Source organism: Microcaecilia unicolor, chromosome 14 (assembly GCF_901765095.1).
Source record: "Microcaecilia unicolor chromosome 14, aMicUni1.1, whole genome shotgun sequence".
NCBI classification, from domain to species: Eukaryota; Metazoa; Chordata; class Amphibia; order Gymnophiona; family Siphonopidae; genus Microcaecilia; species Microcaecilia unicolor.
The window spans coordinates 50,167,897-50,191,466 of NC_044044.1; the positions used below are offsets into that span (position 1 = coordinate 50,167,897).

General features: G+C 43.5%; 1 protein-coding gene across 2 annotated transcripts in view; it reads right to left on the reverse strand.

Moving 5' to 3' along the window:
* The window catches only part of F11R (F11 receptor), a 109,298-nt gene that overhangs the window by 68,692 nt on the left and 17,036 nt on the right, over positions 1-23,570 (reverse strand). Inside the window, exons 5-7 of one of the 2 annotated variants that reach the window (XM_030187123.1) lie at positions 21,406-21,608; positions 19,355-19,457; positions 15,836-16,269 (exon numbers count right to left, since the gene is read on the reverse strand). The exons of the other annotated variant lie outside the window; for it this stretch is intronic. Coding sequence (XP_030042983.1) covers positions 16,115-16,269; positions 19,355-19,457; positions 21,406-21,608 — 461 coding nt within the window. The 3' untranslated portion in view covers positions 15,836-16,114. Of the gene's footprint in view, positions 1-15,835; positions 16,270-19,354; positions 19,458-21,405; positions 21,609-23,570 lie in introns of those variants that run through there. 2 annotated transcript variants of the gene reach the window in all.

Consider the following 23,570-nt stretch of genomic DNA (forward strand, 5'->3'; position numbering starts at 1 on the left):
CAGCGCTGTACACTTGAACCTGAAAAGACAGTCCCTGCTTGACGGAGCTTACAATCTAATTAGGACAGACAAACAGGAAAAATGAGATAAGGGAATATTAAAGTGAGGATGATAAAATAAGGGTACTAAACGAGTAATGGTTAGGAGTTACAAGCAGCATCAAAAAGGTGGGCTTTGAAGACGGTCATAGATGGAGCTTGACATACCGGCTCAGGAAGTCTATTCCAGGCATATGGTGCAGCAAGGTAAAAGGAACGGAGTCTGGAGTTAGCGGTGGAGGAGAAGGGTGCAGATAAGAGATTTCCCGGGGAGGAATGTAGGGAGAGATGAGAGTGAAGAGGTACTGAGGAGCTGCAGAGTGAATGCACCTATAGGTCAATAAGAGGAGTTTGAACTGTATGCGGAAACGGATAGGAAGCCAGTGAAGTGACTTGAGGAGAGGGCTAATATGAGCATAACGACACTGGCAGAATATTAGTCGTGCAGCAGAATTTTGAACAGATTGAAGAGGAGAGAGATGGCTAAGTGGGAGACCTGCAAGAAGCAAGTTGCAATAGTCTAAGTGAGAGGTGATAAGAGTGTGGATGAGGGTTCTGGTAGTGTGCTCAGAAAGGAAAGGGCAAATTTTGGTGATATTATAGAGAAAGAAATGACAGGTTTTAGCAGTCTGTTGAATATGTGCAGAGAAGGAGAGGGAGGAGTCGAAGATGACCACAAGGTTAGGAGCTGATGAGACAGGAAGGATGAGAGTGTTATCCACAGAAATAGAGAATGGGGGAGGAGGAGAGGTTGGTTTAGGGGGAAACATAAGAAGCTCAGTCTTGGTCATGTTTAGTTTCAGATGGCGCTGAGACATCCAGGCAGCAATGTCAGACAGGCAGGCTGATACTTTGGCCTGGATTTCAGCTGAGATTTCTGGTGTGGAGAGGTAGATCTGGGAGTCATCAGCAAAAAAGATGATACTGAAAACCATGAGATGAGATCAGAGTACCAAGGGAAGAAGTATAGATGGAGAAAAGAAGAGGTCCCAGGACAAATCCCTGAGGTACACCAACTGACAGTGGGATAAAAGTAGAGGAGGATCCACTAGAGTATACACTAAAGGTACGCTGGGAGAGATAAGAAGAAAACCAGGAAAGAACAGAGTCCTGAAATCCAAGTGAGGACAGCGTATCAAGGAGTAGGCTGTGATCAACAGTGTCAAAAGCAGCAGATAGATCGAAAAGGATGAGGATAGAATAGAGACCTTAGGATCTGGCCAGGAACAGATCATTGGAGACTTTAGCAAGCACAGTTTCAGTTGAATGAAGAGGGCGAAAGCCAGATTGAAGTGGATCAAGAATAGCTTGAGATGAAAGAAAGTCAAGGCAACGGCGGTGAACAGCACGTTCAAGTGTCTTGGATAGGAAAGGGAGGAGGGAGATGGGGGCGATAGTTGGAAGGACAGGTAGAGTCCAATGAAGGTTTTTTAAGGAGTGGTGTGACTATGGCATGTTTGAAGGCATCAGAAACAATCACAGTGGAAAGTGAAAGATTGAGGATACGACAGATAAAAGGGATGACAGTAGGAGAGATAGTGTTAAGTAGATGGGTGGGAATAGGATCAGAGGAACAGGTCGTTAGTTTCGAGGAGGACAGAAGATGTGTAGTTTCCTCTTCAGTGATTTCAGAAAAGGAAGAAAAGTTGTACACTTGAACATGAAGAGACAGTCCCTACTCAACAGAGCTTACAATCTAATTAGGACAGACAAACAGGAAAAATAAGAGATAAGGGAATTACTAATGTGGGGATGATAAAATAAGGGTACTAAACGAGTAAGGGTTAGGAGTTAAAAGCAGCATCAAAAAGGTGGGCTTTTATCCTAGATTTAAAGATGGCCAGAGATGGAGCTTGACAGACCAGCTCAGGAAGTTTTTTCCAGGCATATGGTGCAGCAAGGTAAAAGGAACGGAGTCTGGAGTTAGCGGTGGAGGAGAAGGGTGCAGATAAGAGAGATTTACCCAGTGAACGGAGTTCCCGGGGAGGAGTGTAGAGAGAAATGAGAGTGGAGAGGTACTGAGGAGCTGCAGAGTGAATGCACGTATAAGTCAATAAGAGGAGTTTGAACTGTATGCGGAAACGGATAGGAAGCCAGTGAAGTGACTTGAGGAGAGACCTAATATGAGCACAACGACACTGGCGGAATATTAGTCGTGCAGCAGAATTTTGAACAAATTGAAGAGGAGAGAGATGGCTAAGTTGGAGACCTGTGAGAAGCAAGCTGCAATAGTCTAAGCAAGAGGTGATAAGAGTGTGGTTAAGGGTTCTGGTAGTGTGTTCAGAAAGGAAAGGGCGAATTTTGGTGATATTATAAAGAAAGAAACGACAGGTTTTAGCAGTCTGCTGAAAACGTTCAGAGAAGGAGAGAGAGGAGTTGAAGGTGACCCCAAGGTTACGAGCTGATGAGACAGGGAGGATGAGAGTGTTCTCCACAGAAATAGAGAATGGGGGACGAGGAGAGGTTGGTTTAGGGGGAAAGATAAGAAGTTCAGTCTTGGTCTGCCACCAGGTCCTTCCCCCTATTACCACAAACCCTCCCACTATTCCACAAGATTCCAGAGACTTCTCCACTATTCCCGTTAGTACTCTATCTCCCTGGAAACTTCTAGTGCAAAAACGTGATTTCCTGGCAAGTGTAGGAAACAGCAAGTTCACAGAAAGGCTACAGAAGAACTGGCTCAAAGCCGTCTATCTGCTAAGTGATAGGAGCCTAGAGAAAATCGCTGCTGCAAGCTCTTCCTATTGGCCATCAATGGAAACACTAACATTGAATGAACTGTGCACAGCATAGAGAATTCAAACAGCATAAACTGTTGAAATTGTCATGACATTTCGTATGTTTATTTTGGGATATGGCATCACAGATATCTTTGTGATTGGATGTGAATTAGATTGTTTGTTGTAGAATCTGTACCTGATGAAGTTGTACTGATTGTATAGATTAGGCCATATATCGAGTGCTAACATTGGAGTTGACGCTGGGGGTGCTGTGGGTGCTTGAGCACCCCCAATATTAAGAAAGTTCTTTGTATGTGGCTAGGGAGGGATTATTTTTATTGGGTTTAGCACCCCCAATAATTTTGAAAAGTTGGCTCCTATGAGTGCCAATGTTGCAGTACTTACCAAGTTTAACTTCTTGAGGTTCCCAGTTCAATTTTGGCTTTCATATTTCTGTCTCTAATTTGTGATCCCTTGTTCTGTCATTTATGTGTGAAGAAGGGGCTCATTTTCAAAGGAGAAAAGTGTCCCAAAAGTGGTATAAATCTGCATTTGGATGTTTTTCCTCACAAAATTGTCCAAATTGGTATTTTTAAAACCGATTTTTAGATGTTTCTCTAGGAAGTCCGTCAGAAGTGCGTTTAAATCACAAGGGGGCATGTCAGGGGCGTGTTAAGGGTGGGATCTGGGCATTCCTGACACTTGGAAGTTTTTCTGCCATAATGAAACAAAACAAAACTGCCTAGGACTAAAACTAAGACGTTTTGAGCTACACCTGTTTTTATAACGAATAAGGCACCCTGAATGACAAGATGACAAATGGAGGGAGTCAGGGATGACCTCTCCTTACTCCCCCAGTGGTCACTAACCCCCTCTCACCTCTAAAAATGTGATTTAAAACATTACTTGCCAGCCTCAGATGTAATACTCAGGTCCTTTAGAGAGGCATGCATGTCCCCGGAGTAGTGTAGTGGTGGGTGAAGTGCACTGCAGACACGTGAACCCAGGTCCATACCTCCCCCTACTTGTTACACTTGTGGAGAAAATTGTGAGCCCTACAAGTCACCTGAAACCCACTGTACACACATATAGGTGCCCCCTTCACCTGTAAGGGCTACGGTAGTGGTATACAGTTGGGGTTATTGGGTTTGGGGAGGGGGCTCAGCAGATAAGGGAGCAATGGTGAGATGTGTACCTAGCAGTATTTTATGAAGTCCACTGCAGTGCCCCTTAGGGTGCCGTATTGCTTTCCTGGGATGTCTGGGGGACCAGTCTACTAAAAATGCTGGCTCCTCCTACATCCCAATGGCTTGATTTTGTGCATTTTGCACTTGGGTGTTTGTTTGTTTTTTTCTGGAAATGTACCAAAAACAAAATGTCCAAATCACAAAACTTTGCCTAAACAGTATTTTTGGAAATAAACATAAACGTTTTTCTTTTTTGAAAATGACCTCCTTTCCTATTCAGATTTTGGACGTTTTTGGCAAAATGTCAGAAGTCGGACTCAGACGTCAGATCAATAATGCACCTCCACATTTTTTTTGAGATGCGGTGACCAGAATTGCACACATTATTCAAGGTGTGGTCGCACCACAAAGGCATTATAAAATTCTCAATTTTGTTTTCCATTCCTTTCCTCATAATGTCTAACATTCTATTTGCTTTCTTCGTCTCCATTCACTGAGCAGAGGGTTTCAACGTATCATCAACGATGACACCTAGATCCCTTTCCTGGTCGGTGACTCCCAATGGGAAACCTTGCGTCAGCTAAATATAGTTCAGGTTCCTCTTTCCCACATGCATCACACTTTGCACTTGCTCACATTAAATGTCTACTACTACTACTATTTAGCATTTTTATAGCGCTACAAGGCGTACGCAGCGCTGCACAAACATAGAAGAAAGACAGTCCCTGCTCAAAGAGCTTACAATCTAATAGATGTCATCTGCCATTGGATGCTCAGTCTCGTTAAGATCCTCTTGTAAATGTTTCGCAATCCTCTTGCGATTTAACAACTTTGAATAACTTTGTGTCATTAGCAAATGTAATTACCTCACTAGTTACTCCCATCTCTAGATCATTTATAAATATGTTAAAACAAAAACATCCAGGGCTATAAGTTGGATGTTTTGGTCTAGACCTGTTTTATGAATGAATAAGGCACCAAAAGGTGCCCTAAATGACCAGATGACCAATGGAGGGAATCAGGCATGACCTCCCCTTACTCCCGCCGTCTAAAAATTGGTTTTCAAAATACCAATCTGGACCTTATTGTGAGAAAAACGTACAAATGCAGATTTATGCCACTTTTTGGATGTTTTTCTCTTTTGAAAATGAGCTCCATAGTGGAATTAGAAAAGGTACAGAAAAGGGCAACAAAAATTATAAGGGGATGGGACAACTTCCCTATGAGGAAAGGCTAAAGCGGCTAGGGTTCTTCAGCTTGGAGAAAAGACGGCTGAGGGGAGATATGATAGAGGTCTATAAAATAATGAGTGCAGTGGAACGGGTAGAGGTGGATCGCTTGTTTACTCTTCCTAAAAATACTAGGACTAGGAGGAGCGCAATGAAACTAGAAAGTAGTAAATTTAAAACAAACCGGAAAAAATGATGTCTTCAGGTATTCTGGCATCTTCAATTGCAGAAACTCGAGTTTGTGATTTTCCCAAGCGAGTAGTAGTCTCAGACACAAAAGATGCCAAACGGCTTAATTGGCTAGTAATCAGATCAAATCGGGGTTCGAATTCTACCACCATTGTTATTTGTTGGAGCTGCATGGCAGTAAAATCTTCTGTGTCTTCCGAAGGCTGTGCCGCCATTTTAGAGTCACTGGGTCACTGCGGGTCATTTCCTTTTTTTTTTAATCCCTTTAGAGGGTCGCTTTACTCATACTACCCCTCTCCTGAAAACCCTTTACTGGCTCCCTATCCGTTTTCGCATCCTGTTCAAACTTCTTCTACTAACCTATAAATGTATTCACTCTGCTGCTCCCCAGTATCTCTCCACACTCGTCCTTCCCTACACCCCTTCCCGTGCACTCCGCTCCATGGATAAATCCTTCTTATCTGTTCCCTTCTCCACTACTGCCAACTCCAGACTTCGCGCCTTCTGTCGCGCTGCACCCTATGCCTGGAATAAACTTCCTGAGCTCCTACGTCTTGCCCCATCCTTGGCCACCTTTAAATCTAGACTGAAAGCCCACCTCTTTAACATTGCTTTTGACTCGTAACCACTCGCCTCCACCTACCCTCCTCTCTTCCTTCCCGTTCACATTAATTGATTTGATTTGCTTACTTTATTTATTTTTTGTCTATTAGATTGTAAGCTCTTTGAGCAGGGACTGTCTTTCTTCTATGTTTGTGCAGCGCTGCGTATGCCTTGTAGCGCTATAGAAATGCTAAATAGTAGTAGTAGTAGTAGTAGTAGTACATAACAATGTGCGATTTGGTTATACATCTGCCCATAAGTTGCATGAGAGTATTATGCTTGACTGTAATTTAAAAAAAAAAGAGAGAGAGAAGATCTGCTGTTTGTTTCTAGGATGGGCAGCATAGGATGCATTGTACTGTTTTGGGATCTTGTCAGGTGCTTGTGACCTGGATTGGCCACTGTTGGAAATAGGATGCTGGGCTTGATGGACCTTTGGTCTGTCCCAGTATGGCAACACTTATGTACTTGGGATTCTGAATGGAATCTTGCTACTCTTTGGGGTTCTGCATGGAATCTTGTTATTCTTTAGAATTCTAGAACCTTGCTACTCTTTGGGGTTCTGCCAGGTACTTGTGACCTGGATTGGCCACTGTTGGAAACAGGATGCTGGGCTTGATGGACCTTCTGTTTCTCCCAGAATGGCAACACTTATGTACTGTGGTGAGATATGAGCAGCCAGTGGGCGACTTTCAGTAGTGGCATTACATGGTCTTATTTTTATTTCTTTGCACACATAATTCATTTGATGGCAGAATTTTGCATTAATTGAAGCCTCCAAATCTCTTTTATTCTTAGTCCACTGTAGAGTATGTTACAGACATCTATCTCTACCACAACAGCTGGTCATCCCATGGAAAATGTACGTTGGAGTGACTGTCCACTGGATTGATAGAATCTTTACACGGGGAAGTCTCCTTATCTGGCCTTAAGAAGATTGAAAGTTTCACATGCATTTCTATATATGGCATGTTCTGTAATGGACACAGATGCAGAAGGATTGGAAATAACTCCATGAGGCATGCTGCACATGCTTTGCCCACCCACCCACCCCTCCACTGCCATTTCCCTGTCTCTAGTGGACTGGCTCTTAGTGATTCAGGTGTGTATTTTATGTTATTAGTGAATCCTAACCACCTAACCATATAGTTTTCTTAATAGTTCCTACAGTATGTATGGTGATATTTATTGGTTGAATGGTGTAGTTCAGTAGTAGTTGATACGTGTAGTGCCATCTAGTGCTGAAACACTGCAATATTTCTGGTCTTGGGGACCACAGCACCATGTAATTAAACTGTAAAATCCATCCTTTGTTGATAGTGGCCTCTACTGGATAAATATATTATTACACTTGGTTTCATGTTATTGTTCCAAACCAAAAGAATGTTTGGGTATCACTCCATTTAAACCATCCAAAACCTTCTCCTTAAGGTCAAGGAAATACACAGAGACAACACAGCTACGGTCAACACCAATACAAATATGCACAAAGAAGTGGAGTGGAAGAGTAGCTGAGAATTTGAGGAACTGGGTTTAATTCCCGCTGCAGCTTCTTGTGCCCCTGGGCAAGTCACTTACCACTCCATTGCCCAGGTACCAAAAAAAACTTCACCCCCACCCCCTTTTACTAAGCCACACGACAATGCCAACATAGCCCATTCAAAGTGAATGGACTGTGTTGGCACCAGCACGGTTTAGTAAACGGGGGGTTTAGATTGTGAGCCTACTAGGGGCATAGAAAGTACCTGCATATATTATATGTAAACCACGTTGGTTCTACCCAAAGAAAAGGGGTATATCAAATCCATGACCACCGTAACAGTTAGAGCTGCAGGCTTATAAACAGGAAAGCCAGGGTTCAAATCCTGCTTCGCCCACTGCTGCTAATTTTGATGCGCATCACCGTTTCTCTTTTTCAGGTGTTGCACTGTATGCAGAGTCTACATTCCTGGGTTTCAGCTTAATTTGTCTGCATGTTTCAATTTTTTCTCAGTGGTCACTTATTCTATACTTGGAGATGGTTTATGTTCAGCATGTATAAAAGAGGCCAGGTACAAACCTATATGTGTTAGTTCCAGTTGCAACCAAACGCTGTAGAGATTTAATTGTCTGCTGCTTAAAGGTCAAAATAGCATAAGGAGGAAAAGCCCTCAAAACAGCCCCAGTGCTACAGAGACTTTGTCACTGATAACCTTGCTAGGTAGTTATGTCATCACTGGCCAAAAACCTCCTTCAGAGGTTTTATTCCCTTTTTTCTCTTTTTTTGTTACTTTTCTTCCTTGCTCAAAAAACCACCCAACAATCAATAACACCACAAAAAATATGTGAAAATGGCCACTTAGCTTCTTCAAGAGATCTGGCCAATTTACCCCCCCCCCCCCCCCCCCCCCCCGTCTCGTTGCTCCCGCTGGGGACCACCGGCTTTCTCAAGGGAGAATGGGGATATCACCAAGGCGTTCTGTGAAGGAGACAACAACACACCTTGGTGATCTCCCCGTTGAGTTGAGTTTTGTTTTTTTTTTTTAGTTACATTTGTACCCCGCGCTTTCCCACTCATGGCAGGCTCAATGCGGCTTACATGGGGCAATGGAGGGTTAAGTGACTTGCCCAGAGTCACAAGGAGCTGCCCGTGCCTGAAGTGGGAATCAAACTCAGTTCCTCAGTTCCCCAGGACCAAAGTCCACCACCCTAGTCGGCCCTTGCAGATCACCAATGTGGCCGCGCAGGCTTCTGCTTCCGTGAGTCTGACGTCCTGCACATACGTGCAGGACATCAGACTCACAGAAAGAGAAGCCTGCGCAGCCTTCTACATGGAATGTTGCTAGTGGAATAGCAACATTCCATGTAGAATCTCCAAGAGTAGCAACATTCCATGTAGAATCTCCAATAGTGGCAACATTCCATATAGAATCTCCAATAGTATCTATTTTATTTTTGTTACATTTGTACCCCGCGCTTTCCCACTCATGGCAGGCTCAATGCGGCTTACATGGGGCAATGCCCAGAGTAACAAGGAGCTGCCTGTGCCTGAAGTGGGAATCAAACTCAGTTCCTCAGTTCCCCAGGACCAAAGTCCACCACCCTAACCACTAGGCCACTCCTCCATATAAATATGGCAACAGATTTTTATGTACAGAAAGTAAACCAAAGAGAAAAAGAAACCATAAATTTAGAAACAAGTGTCTGAAAAAATAAAGGCAGCATTCAGGAAATACAGAGATGCACAACAAACAGATTATTGGGTAAAGAAGCAAAGAGAGAAATAGAGCTACCAAAAAAGCACAGGAGGAATAAAAAAAAATGGCTAAAGATGTAAACAGAGAAGACAGGATGTTTTTCAGAGATGTGGGAGAAAGGAAGAAGGGAAGCTAGAAATGGAATAGTAAGACTGAAAGTGTGATGTGGCAAACGATGTGGAAAAAGCAGATGTGTTCATGGAGGAAAATCCTGGAGAAGGACCATGGTGATCCGACAAGAGAATCTATTGGAACGGAGTGGATATTGCACCATTCATGGAAGAAAAATGTTTATGAACAGCTGGAAAAACTGAAAATGAACAAAGCTATGGGGCTGGATGGGATACATCCCAGAGTATTAAAGGAACGCAGAGAAATCCTGGCTGGATTCCTTAAGGACATTTAAAAGATCTTTGGAGATTGGAGTGGTTCCTCAAGATTGAAGAGTGGTTCTGGTCCCTCTTCACATAACTGGGGACAGGGAATTCAAAAAGGCATGGTATGAATACAGAGGATCCAATTAGAAAATGAATGGTATAAAAAAATAACACTTAAAATGCTTGCACGTGTGTTTGATGTGTCAAGTGGTGCTTAGATGGCAACTGGCTGTGAAGAACTAGGGCTGGTACTGGGCAGACTTGTACGGTCTGTATCCTGTATACAGCAATCCCGCTTAGGATGGGCTGGTGAGGGCTTTGATGGAAATTCCAGTAATTTACACGAGGACAGTGCTGGGCAGTCCTTTACAGTATATGTCCCACCAATGGAAAGATGGTTCAGATAGGCTGTTGTAGGCTTCAAGAGCAACTCCAATAATTGGATCATAAAGACACTGCCAGGTGGTCTTCTATGGTCTATGTCCCAGAAATGCCAAAGAAAGACAATGATCAAGTATTTTATACCACATTGATTGTTGGTTTAATTACGCATTGATAGCGAGTGTGACTGTTTGGACAGACTAGATGGACTGTTCAGGTGTTTAACAAAGTAAATTAATGGGCCGTAGATAGAGACGAAGTGGGAAACTATGGGCCGGTAATCACTTCGGTGGTTGGATAATTAATGGAAACACTGCTGACTGAAAGGATAGTGAACTTCCTAGATGCCAATGCCTTGGAAGATCTAACAGAACATGATTTTACCAAATAGAAATCGTGTCAAACAAATCTGATTGATTGCTTTGACTGGGTGATCAGATCATTGTATAAAGGACACACGTTAGATGTAATGTACTTGGACTTCAGCAAAGCCTTTCTATGGTTTCTCACAGGAGGGTTCTCAACAAGGTTAGCAGGCTGAAGATAGGACCCAAGGTGGTGAATTGGATAGGAAACTAGTTTGTTTGTTACATTTGTACCCCGTGCTTTCCCACTCATGGCAGGCTCAATGCGGCTTACATGGGGCAATGCCCAGAGTCACAAGGAGCTGCCTGTGCCTGAAGTGGGAATCGAACTCAGTTCCTCAGTTCCCCAGGACCAAAGTCCACCACCCTAACCACTAGGCCACTCCTCCACTCCATTGACTGACCAATGACAGAAGGTGGAGGTGAATACAATTTATTAAGAGGAAAGGAAGGTGAACAGTGAAGTAAAGTGTCTCAGGGCTCTGTTCTGGGACCGATTCTTTAATATATTTGTGAGCAATATTGCCAAAGGATTAGAAGGAAAGGTTTGTCTTTCTGTGGATTATACAAAAATATCCAATAAAATTAACACTACAGAGGGAGCAGAAACTTGAGAAGGGATCTTCAAAAATTAGAAGAATGATGTAAGGCTTGGCAGTTAAAATTTAATGTGAAAAAGTGCAGAGTGATGCACTTGGGGTGTCAAAATCCAAAGGAGACGTACAAGATAGGGGTGAAAGACTGATGAGCAGAGGTCAGAAATGAGACCGTGGGGTGATAGTGTATGAGGATCTGAAGTCAATGAAATAATATGACAACGCTGTGGTAGCCAGAAAGGTGCTGGGCTGCATAGAGAGGGGTATGGTGTTATTAAGTTACTTGGAGTATTGTGTTCAGTTTTGGAGGCTGTATTTAGCCAAGGACATAAAATTACTTGAAGAAATGGTATGGACTTTGTGTGAAAAGCTACGAGAAAAGACTTGAGGACCTGATATGATAACTCTAGAGGAGAAGAGGGATAGGGAAGATACGATACATTTAAGTACCTGAAAGGTACCAATACACATACAAATCTTTACCAGAGACAGGAAAACGGTGGTAGTAGAGGACACAGATTGAGATTACAGGGTGGTAACTTAGGAGAAACATTAGGAAGTACTTTTACATGGAGAGGGTGGTGGATGCCTGAAATACCCTCCCAGGACAGGTTGGTACAAACAAAAATGGTGACAGAATTCAAACACACAAACACAAAAGGATCGTTATATGGTAACTGAAAGGTATCCAAAGAAAAACTTGGAGCTTAGACTGCAGTTCCAGGAGAAACGCTAGAGCTGGGTGTACTTCTATGGTCTGTGGCCCAAATATGGCAAAACAAGGCTGTGTCCCATTTATAGATGGGCAGGTGTGAGCTTTGACGACAGCTAGAGGGTTGGGAAGTAGGACCAGTGCGAGCAGACTTCTACGCGTTTTGGGGTCACACTCACCTAATGCTTCAGAGAGAGTAAAATGTCCGTTTGCAACATTGTTGGATTGCTGGTTTATCCAAATATTGACAATAAATGGAACTATTCAAAATGATAAAACCACTCTTGTATGATTCTGAGACTCCTTACTTGTTAAACCAGTATTTGATCATGACAGAGTGTAACCTGCGGCTCTGGCTGCCTTACTGGGCAGACTAGATGGACCAGGTGGGTCTTTAGTTGCAATCATATACCATGTTACTATTTATTGTTTATTTATACATTTTTGTATACCACATACTCTAAATGTTCTCAGCATTTCACAAAATCAAAATTCATTTCTTCACACCACCATTACATTAAAAGAAACAAAAATATAATCACAAATAAACAATTAACATAAAATCTTAGCTTCCAATCTCATTGCTCAATCTGATCTCTTCTAGTTTCTCAGATCATGTTGTCATTTGATCCATATGCTTGTATAGAGGTAGGTCTTCAATTCTCTCTTTTAAACTGTTTAATCTAGGTTACGTGATTCCCCACCCCAAAAAAAAATCAAGGCAAAATTTAAAAGAAACAGTAACAAAGAACAAGCTTAACGGCAGCATATAAAAAACCTCCACAGTCATCTAACCCCCTAAACAGATCAGAGAAAATAAACCTTCAGGAAATACAAATTTTAAAGCTTAAGTTTCATTCTTTCCTCTGTACAGAAACTCGGGGCTGCTAACATTTAAGTGTAGGTCCACTGATAACCAAGTGTGCATTGGTACCAGAAACTCTCAGGACTAAAAGCCAAGTGGGAGGGTTGAAAATGAACCTCTCGATCTTGCATTGTTTCTTCTAGGAATTATCTACCCTACTACTATTTATCATTTCTATAGCGCTACAAGGCATAAGCAGCGCTGTACACCATACACAAAAAGACAGTCCTTGCTCAGAGAGCTTACAATCTAGATAAGACAGGTAAACAGACAGAACAATTAAGAGTAAGGGAATAAATAAAAAGTGAGTAGTGGTTAGGAGTCAAAAGCAGTGGTGAAGAGGTGGGCTTTAAGTTTGGACTTGAAAACGGCCAAAGACGGGGCTACACGCACAGGCTTGGGAAGTCCATGCCAGGCATGAGGTGCAGCAAGACAAAAGGAACGGAGTCTAGAATTAGCAGTAGAGGAGAAGGGGACAGATAGAGATTTATCTACAGAACGGAGAACCCGAGGGGGGCCGTAGGGAGAGACGAGAGTGGAGAGGTAATGGGGAGCGGCAGAGTGAATTGAACTGAATACAGAAACGGATAGGGAGCCAGTGAAGTGACTTAAGGAGGGGGCTAATGTGAGCATAGCGACATTGGCAGAGCTTTGAACTGATTGAAGAGGAGAGAGATAGCTAAGAGGGAGGCCGGAGAGAAGCAGGTCACAATAATCTAGACGAGAGGTGATAAGAGTGTGGATAAGGGTTCTGGTAGAGTGCTCAGAGATGAAGGGACAGATTTTGCTAATGTTATATAGAAAGAAACGACAGGTTTTGGCAATCTGTTGAATATGAGCAGAGAAGGAGAGAGAGGAGTCAAAGATGACACCAAGCTGACGGGGAGAATGAGAGTGCCATCTACAGAAACAGAGAAAGGGGGGAGAGGAGAGGTAGGTTTAGGGGGAAAGATGAGAAGCTTGGTTTTGGCCATGTTAAGTTTTAGATGATGGTGGGACATCCAGGCAGCGATGTCATACAGGCAGGCTGAAACCTTGGTCTGGATGCTGGTTGAGATTTCAGGGGTAGAGAGATAGATTTGGGAGTCATCAGCATAGAGATGGTATTGAAAGCCATGGGATGATATCAGAGAGCCAAGGGAAGAAGTGTAGATGGAGAACAGGAGAGGACCGAGAACAGAACCCTGGGGTACACCGATTGGTAGAGGGATAGAGTGGAAGAGGATCCATCAGAGTGGTGTGAAGCGAGAGGTAGGAGAACCAGGAAAGAACAGAGGTCTGGAATCCAAATGAAGACAGCGTATCAAGAAGCAGGCTGTGATCGACAGTGTCAAAAGCGGCAGATAGATCAAGAAGGATGAGGATAGAATAGAGACCTTTGGATTTGGCCAGGAACAGGTTGTTGGAAACTTTTGCAAGTGCAGTTTCAGTTGAATGAAGAGGGCGAAAGCCAGATTGAAGTGGGTCAAAAACAGCATGAGATGAGAGAAAGTCAAGACAGCGGCGGTGAACGACACGTTCAAGTAACTGGGAAAGGGAGGTGAGGAGGGAGATGGGACGATAAGTTGGAAGGACAGGTAGGGTCAAGCGAAGGCTTTTTCAGGAGCGGTGTGACCACAGCATGTTTGAAGGCAGTGGAAAGAGAGAGATTGAGGATATGACAGATGAAAGGGGTGAGAGCAGGAGAGATAGTGTTAAGAAGGTGGGTAGGAATGGGATCAGAGGAACAGGTAGTTCGTTTTGAGGAGGAGAGAAGATGAGATGTTTCTTCATCAGTGACCTCAGGAAAGGAGGAAAAGGATGGAGGGGTTGAGGAAATAGGGGAATGGACAAGGGGAGGGACAAGGGGAAGGAGAGGCGAGGTGGTTTGGTAGAGAATTCAAGATTAATCTTCTGAACCTTGTCATGGAAGAACTCAGCTAGGGTCTGGGGAGATAGTGAGGGGGGAGTAGGGGGTGGAGGCACCTTGAGGAGAGAGTTTAGTGTGGTGAAGAGAAGTCAAGGGTTTGAGCCAAGAGAATTAGCCAGCTGGATGTAGTAGTCTTGTTTGGCAAGCAAGAGAGCAGATTGGAAGGAGGTCAACATGAACTTGAAGTGTGAGAAGTCAGCAAGGGCATGAGATTTCAGCCAGAGGCGTTCGGTGGAACGGATACAGGAACGTAGGTAGCGGATTTTATGAGTTAGCCAGGGCTGGGGTTTGGTACGTCTTATAGGACGGGGCATGAGAGGTGCAAGAGTGTCTAAGGCAGAGAATAGAATAGCATTGTAGGAAGAGACGGCATCATTGACAGATTTGGATGGTGTAGTGGTAGAGAAGAGGTTCGAGACATTGGAGGATAGGGTAGTAGGGTCAATAGCCTGGAGATTCCTAGATAAGTTGGTTAAGATTAGACACGATTAGGCGGGAGGAAGTTTAAGAGTGAAGGTTATTAGATGATGGTCAGAGAGGAGAAGATTTGAGGTAAAGGAATTAGAGGGAGAGCAGTTAAGGTTTTCATGTCTGAGGATTTTGTTTATTTATAGCCTACTTTATCCCATATTTCTAAGCTGGGTTATACAGAATATCCTATATAATAATTCTCACCTCCAACGTTCTAATGTGCCTGGGACCGTGCCTCCCTCAGAGGTGGTCTGCTAGGCAGGCACGCACTGACGTCAGTGACAGCTGATTCCAAAGCAAGGGGAGGCCTACTCCTCCACCTGCATGGGAATCAGCTGTCAGTGCTCCGCTCCCTGCCTCTTCAGAGCAAGTGGCAGGGAGTGGGGCAACATACAACCCCCCCTCGCCGCATCACCAACCCGCCCCCCCACCCGACAAGCATCAATACCCCGTTTCCCATCACGCACCTCCCACCGAGTTCCACACTCCACCCTCCCTCCGATTTCAACACCCCCCCCCCCCCGCATTACGGCCCCCTGTACCCCCTTCCGCGACCCTGTCGACCCCCCCTTCCCACCGAAAACCGTCCCCTGCCGCCATCCACTACCTCTGCTGACGGGGGACCCCAACCCCCATCAGCCGAAGTCCTGTGCTGGCCTTCGCGGCGTTCCTCCTTCAATGATCTTCTGTTGAAGTTCCTCTGCATGTGTCTGACGTCAGACGCACACAGAGGAACTTCAACAGAAGATCATTGAGGAAGCAACGCCGTGAAGGCCAGCACAAGACTTCGGCTGATGGGGGTTGGGGTCCCCCATCAGCACAGGTACTCCACGCCGGCGGGGGACGGTTTTTGCCGAGAAGGGGGGATCAACAGGGTCGAAGAAGGGGGGTACAGGGGTCCGTAACGCGGTGCGGGGGGTGAAAACGGAGGGAAGGCGGAGTCTGGAACAGCGAGGGAGGATGGGGGATGGCCTTGCTAGCGCCCGTTTCCTTCCGTTCAGAAACGGGCGTTTTTTTCTAGTTTGGAATAAATAGTGACAATTCAGCCAAATCTACATGGAATAAAAGTACCATTGTACTGTGTTAGGAGTGAATGGAAAAAGGAAGACAAGAGCTAAGTGTTTGAGATTTCTCACATCAGTTCACCCTAACATGTGGTCTACAACACTGGGTTCAGTTCTCTGAGCATTCCTACGCTTAAGCTGTTTGTTGACTGTGAAGTTTTTCTTTAAGAAATTAGAATTTTTCTTCAGTTGTAGCAGACCTATCACTTTTCCATGTTTCATGCTGTAATGTATGGTACAAGATCAATATCATTCCAATACTTTTTTTGAGCAGATGTTGTGATGATTCTGCAGCTGAACCCGGTCTCTCACCCTCCGTGGAATTTTCTAGAAAAAGAGAATGTTTCAGTTTGTCAAATGGGAGACAGAAGGCTCAGATTGCTGAACATCAAAAAGGATTTGGTGGGACACAACTTATCACACAGTTGCAAATGTTGAGGGGATGGGTTTTATTCTACAGATCATTACCTTTGAGTGTTAAGCTGGCTACTGGCAATAGCAGATCATCATAGAAAGATCCTGATCTGCAAACACGCTGCTGTTCATTTTGGTCAGATTAACATAGGAAGGGAACTTGTGAAAAGGAATCCCGTTTAGTTCATCTAAGTGGTTTGGACTGATCCGAGTCCAGACGAGTCTAGCAGTCTCTCTGATTTCAGAACTCTGGACCATTGGAGGTCTAAAGCTCCATCTGCAAAGATTTTCTCTACTTCTCCTAAGGGAACTATAGGCAGCTGAGTTTTCAGCAAATCCATACTGAATATGCACATGACAGATGCACTGCCTCCTATCTAGTGCATATTCCTTCTCGCTATCCTGAAAGTCTGACTGGTTGAAGTCTGCTACGACAAGGCTAGGAACCTGCAGTTCTACTGGATTTAACTCAAACAGTAGACTGGATTATTTTCTTTGTTCATCTCCACCAATGGTGAATTACATTATCATTTAGTCTTCAAATAGATAGCAACATAGTAAATGACAGCAGATAAAGACCTGTATGGTCCATCCAGTCTGCCCAACAAGATAAACTCGTTTTTTTTTTTTTTATATCTTTATTATTAGAAGAAAAGACATATATTTATGTTTAAAATGGCCTCATTTTGAAAGTTGTATTATGTTAAGGTTATACAATAAGGTTTGTTAGCTGACACATGTAGTCAATGTATTCATTGTATTCATAGGTTATTATCGGCTGCTAGATATTGGAAATAGTTGGCTTCATTGAGCCGGAAGATAAACTCGTTTACATGGCATGTGATACTTTATACCCGAGTTTGATTTGTCCTTGCCATTCTCAGGGCACAGACCATAGAAGTCTGCCCAGTACTGTTCTTGTACTAAGTTCTGAAGCTAACATTGAAGCCCCTTAAAATTTACACTCCAGCCCATCCCTATCTATTCGGTCACAATCAGGGCGTAGACTGTAGAAGTCTGCCCAGCTCCTGTTTTGTTTCCAATTACCGGCATCGCCACCCAATCTCCGCTAAGATTCCACGGAACCATTCCTTCTAAACAGGATTCCTTTGTGTTTATCCCACGTATGTTTGAATTCCATTACCGTTTTCATCTCCACCACCTCACACAGGAGGGCATTCCACATATCCACCACCCTCTCTGTGGAAAAATACTTCCTGACATTAGTCCTGAGTCTGCCCCCCTTCAACCTCAATTAATGACCTCTAGTTCTACCGCCTTCCCGTCTCCGGAAAAGGTTAGTTTGCGGATTAATACCTTTCAAATATTTGAACGTCTGTATGATATCACCCTTGTTTCTCCTTTCCTCCAGGGTATACATGTTCAGGTCAGCAAGTCTCTCCTCGTAAGGTTTGAAACGCAAATCCCATACCATTTTCGTAGCTTTTCTTTGCACCGCTTCCAGTCTTTTTACATCTTTAGCAAGATACAGCCTCCAAAATCAAATGATCAAATGTATACGGATGGTGTACTGCTGTCCAGATGGATATTGAATATCCATGCAGAGTGGGGTGGGGGGGGGGGGGGCTGCCACTCTCCCAATGGAGAGAGGTGCTGAATATCCACGCAGAGCAGGCAGTTCTGCTGCTCTGGACAGCAAGTGGTACTGAACAGAGTTTATTAGAAGACTTTCTATACCACTTTTCCCCCATAGATCAAAGCGGATAGCGAGAGGTGCTGAATATCCATGCAGAGCAGAAGGTGCATCTACTCTCCTGAAAGTGAGAGGTGCTGAACATTATTCAGGGAAATACCTGTCTGTGGGAGAGATGCTTTTGTAACTGTGTATGCTTCTACAGTACTTAGTGAATTATGTAAGTTATTCTTATGTATTAGGTGTTCTTGGAGTAACCTTTATTATTTAGTCTGAAATAAGAACAGCATCCAGTGTACAATCAACAAGTCAAAAACGAGAGAAAATTGAGCACATTATATAGAAGTTCAAAAATTCATTCTGAGTTAAATTTCTTTTAGATAAATTACCACCGATTTCAATTGTTCTGTGATCTTGTCTGTGGCCTGGATCTCATTGACCCTCTCCTTCTCATTCCTCTGGTTTTGTACTTGCTCTTTCTCCCTAAAAAAAATGTTTATTCTATTCATTACCACTACTTGAAGATGAACTGGACATATCACTGGTAATATCTACTGAATCTTTTGGTAATTGAGAGGAAACTTGCTCAGGCAATTTATACAGCCAAGGATAAACTTTTTCCTGTACATAATCCTGCTCATCTTGTCTATATTTCTTTAATTTATTCTTTTTCAGATATGCCTTAAAAACTTATCAATGTTTTCTTCAATAATATCAGCTCAAGACTGTCTTCGCCCTTTTTGGCCCTGATGAAGCCTAAATGAATGGCGAAATGGCCTAGGGAGTGTTATTTGAATAGTGCTGTGTTTTTGACTGAAGATGCTTTAAGCTTCAAAGCTGATATGAAAGTTAGGGGTAGAACTTTAAAATTTCAAGTTTCTCTCAGCTTGGTATTTAGAATTTAAACATTGATATGGATACTTTACCCACTCGAGAAGCCTGAAGCTCTATTTCTCTTGACGTTGTTGCATATTGGCTCCTTGAATTTTTTGGACTGTGGTGGGATTGAATTTTTGAACCTTTGTATAATAAATATGCTCACTTTTTACTTGTTTTGAGAGAGACTTTTTGATTTGTTGCTTGCGACACTGAAGGCAGCCAACAAAGATTATAGTCCAAGACAGAAACAGCCCCTTTTCAAACATTAAGTAGGTGGGAGAGAGATGTTACCAGTTCCACCATATGTTCTCCACCAGTGGCAAAACTTGCCCCATCGCCCTGAACCAAGCAGAATGTTCTCTAAGCTCTGGACACTGTATTGCTCGTTTCTGTAGCACTAGATATACACATAAGGTGATACCTGATCTAGGGAGCTTATAAGCAGTTTCAGATAAAGCTACTTACTGACTTCCATGCGCACAACATCCGAGAGCATATCAGACCCGATGCCGTTGCCTGCTGAACAGGAATAATCCCCAGCATCATCCTTCGACACAGGGTAAAAGGTCTGTCATGGGGAGAAATGAGGAATGAAAAGGCTGAAGACAAAAATTAGGCAGCAACAGAGGTCAGTTAATATCACTCTCAGAAGAGACTAATAACCAGAGCCCCATCCCACAACAGACTTCACTAGAGCTGTGGGCTGTTGAAGGTGCACCCAGTTTTCTTGAAGGTCAACTCTGGACCTCTAAGTTTCTCAAGCTGAGTTTGTGGGAACAGTGCTTCCCCTGAAGGAGTAGCCTAGCAATTAGACAACCAGGGAAGCCTGGGTCAAATTCCCCTACCGCTCCTTGTGATCTTGGGCAAGTCACTTAACCCTCCATTGCCTCAGGTAGATTGTGAACCAGAGTTTCCCCAAACTGTGGGTCAGGACCCCAAAACAGAGTCACAACTTAAGTGGGCTCTCCATAGGAGCAATACTGTTCTACATCTCAGGGAGGGGGGGGGGGTCAAACAATTTTATTTGGCTGCAATCATAGGGTCACAGGCACACAAAGATTGGAAAGCACTGTTGTAAACCAACCCTCTGGGGACATGGACCTACCTAGTATACCTAAATGAAACTTGCCTTTACTACTGAGAAGGTGTGAGCTAAATCCAGATTTAAGGCATTACTTACCCCCTTCCCTACCCCCTCAGGATTTCCCTGGTATCTAGGGTAAGGGAGAAGTAGTGATCCCCAGTTGCTCATACATCCTTCGAGCACCAGGTTCAAAGTAGCATCAGCCGACACCTAGCAGCAGTAGCACTAGGGTTCAGGTTGCCATATGAAGGACAAAAGCACCTAGTATGACAGTCTGACCCCTGTAATACTGTAAGACTACCACCAGGGGTCACAGCTGCCATTTTGAACCCAGAGATGAAAAGGACAGGAGCAACAAAGAAAGACTTCTATCCTAATCCAACAGTCAAGGCTCTGGGGATGGGGGTCTGACCCCTTTAAGAAGGTTCCCCAGGAGCATGATAAAAGAAGCTTGAGAGACTTGTGTAAGTTTATGATTCATTTACCGTGGGAATCACTAACCCATAGTACTGAGTTACTGCAGGTTAGCGACTCCCATGGTAAACTTCATTCCCTCGCCCTTCAGAAAAAGTCTAAATTACAAGTAGTACAGAATGCAGTGGCAAGAACTATTTTTGGAGTGGATAAATATTACTTCTTTGTTATTCCAACTACATTAGCTACCATTAGAAGCAAGATTCCAATTTCAGGTGGATGTAGCCCTGCATCTTGCTTTTTTAAATGATTTTATTTCTAGATCTACTAGAAACCAATTTTTATTAACGTTTCCCTCGGTTCACAATGTAAAGGCAAAGAGGATTTTTCAATCCACTTTTCCATATCAGGCTGCACTGTTTTTGAATTCTCTTCCTTCTTTTCTCTTAAGAATTTGTGATTTTAAGTTTAGGAAAGCCCTTAAGACGGTTCTTTTTAAGACATTTTATTAATTTGTGGAGGAGTGGCCTAGTGGTTAGGGTGGTGGACTTTGGTCCTGAGGAACTGAGTTCGATTCCTGGCACAGGCAGCTCCTTGTGACTCTAGGCAAGTCACTTAACCCTCCATTGCCTGCCGCATTGAGCCTGCCATGAGTGGGAAAGCGCAGGGTACAAATGTAATAAAAAAAAAATAACAGTTTTGTTTTTTAAAGAATTGTATAATCTAACTCCTGATGTTTGTTCACTTTTTGTCTGTTACTTGCAGTGAACTTTGTGGTGTTTTGTGGGTTATAAGACTGTAGTTATAATAATGTGTCAGCTATAAATTATCAAAGTTAATGATATGAATGCTAATTTTATTCTCTTAATTGATGTTTCTAATATTACTTATTTTATATGATTTAGTTTGTAACTTAGGCCATCCTTCTCTATTATTCCTCCTCTTAATTTTTTTTTTTTTTGCGGTGTGGGGCAAGGGAGAGGGAGAGAGAAAGAAAGCGAGCTAAGCCCAGGCATACCAGTGTGCCAGTTTTGGCATCGAGGGTGTAGGAGGCGTTCTGGAAGGTCTGACTGCTCTTTGGGTTTTCCGGCATCAGCATCTCGTTCTTGTACCACTTGTAGGTAGAGGGCGGGTTTCCATTTGTCTCAGTGCACCTCAGTTCTGCCTTGCTACCTGTTGTGACCGAGGTGGGGACACTGATGGTGGGCACCGAGGGGGCTACTGCTCACATGGGAAACAAGAGAAAAAGAAAAAAAAAAACAAAAGGAGTTTTGAGTCATTTCTCTTTCCAATTCTTTTTTTATTGGTATAGATTTATCTTACATTACGCAAAGCTAGATAATAAAACAACATTACACATCATGTCTGGTTTACTTGTCTAACATCTGAAACTATCCCTATACCTTCCCGTCCCAACCTCCCCCTCCCCCCTCCCCCCCTCCCGTATCATGGTGGTGCTGCTTGCTGTTCCTTAAATTGTTCATAGGACTGCCATAATTTGCCAAAGGGTCCCATTCTTCCTCTTCTGATAGCTGTCAGTTTAGCCATTTGATACAGAAAGTCCACTCTCTGCAACACTTTTTGCATATCCGGCGACTGTTGTTTTTTCCAATTTCTTGCTATAGCAATTTGTTTTGAGTCATTTCTCAATGCAAACATTTTATTAAAATCAAGGCTGACCTGCTGTCTCAGCAATACTGTTGAAGGTGGAGCACTTCTGTACAGAGGACCTAAGTTCAATTCCCGGGTCGTCTTCAGCTCTACAGTGAAGTAATGACTCAGATTCCACAGTGCATTAACCCTGGCTAAGGAATGCCACAGCAGGGCTAAGATCAGGGGCATATCAAACCCCATGAAAATAATGAAGGTTCACAGTGTTCTAGGTCACAAGAAGCCAGTTCCATAACCACCGTAACAGCAGAAAAACAAAAAACAGACTATCCCACCTGGTCTGTTATTCTGTGCAGAAGGCAAAAGTAGAGACTAATAGACGATTCACCACTGGAGACGTGAGTCCAACAGTCTTTATTATATCAGAGATATATCTCTGATATAATAAAGACTGTTGGACTCACGTCTCCAGTGGTGAATCGTCTATTAGTCTCTACTTTTGCCTTCTGTGATTCGTCATCGTAGAGAACTTTTCCTGTTCTATATTCTGTTATTCTGTGCCCCAATGCTAATGATACAACCCAACTGCCCGAGTGTGACAACCCCCTCCCCCCCCCCCTGAAAAAGTTTACCAAAAGTTTTATAAAATGTATTAGTGAATCCATCTGGTGCTGGGGCCTTGCCGGGTGCTAGCGCACGGATCGCTTGAGAGACTTCATCTAGCTCTATAGGCCTAGATAACATTAACTGGACTCACTCTGAAAGTGTAGGAAGGGTTACTTGATCAAGGTAGGCAGAGATAGATTCCCCTGATGGATGAGTCTCGGGAGTGTATAACTTTTCATAAAACTGCTTAAAAGGGGACTGCAAGCTAGCCGGGTCTGAGTGCACTACCCCCGTATCATCTTTAAGGCTAGTAACCTGCACCTGAGCAGTGCGTTGTTTAAGTTTGTGAGCCAACAGTCTACTAGCATTACTGCCAGATTCAAAGTGAAGCTGGCGAACTCGCTGAAGTTGTTCTGATATATATCTGCCAGTTGCAACTGGTACAACTCGTGTCTAAGTTTATGTGCTTGATCTAATAATGAGGAAGGAGGCTGAGAAGACCGCCCACGAAGTGACCTCTCTACTGCTTTTAATCGTTCTCTCACCAGATTTTCCGCTTTAAAGCGTTCCCTTCGCAGTGCTATCAAATGACCACACATCACTGCTTTAAGGCCCTCCCACAGTATCCTGGGCGAAACTTCCCCATTAAGCTGACTATACTCCTTTATCTGCTACTCAAGTTGGGAAATATGGCCCATATCTGCCATCTAAGTGCCATCGTGGGGGGGGGGGGGGGGTCCTTAATGATATAACAGGACACAATTGTAACAAAACTGGGGCATGATACGACCACGTGCGGGTCACAATTTCATGACTACAGACACACCCAGGGATCAAAGCATCCCCCAGCCAGAACTCAATACACGAGAAGGAACTGAGCACTGTAGAAAAGTATGTATAATCTCGTTGGAGTGGATTTGCTTGCCTCCATCTATATATATAAAACTCACCCTCAACGTTCTATTG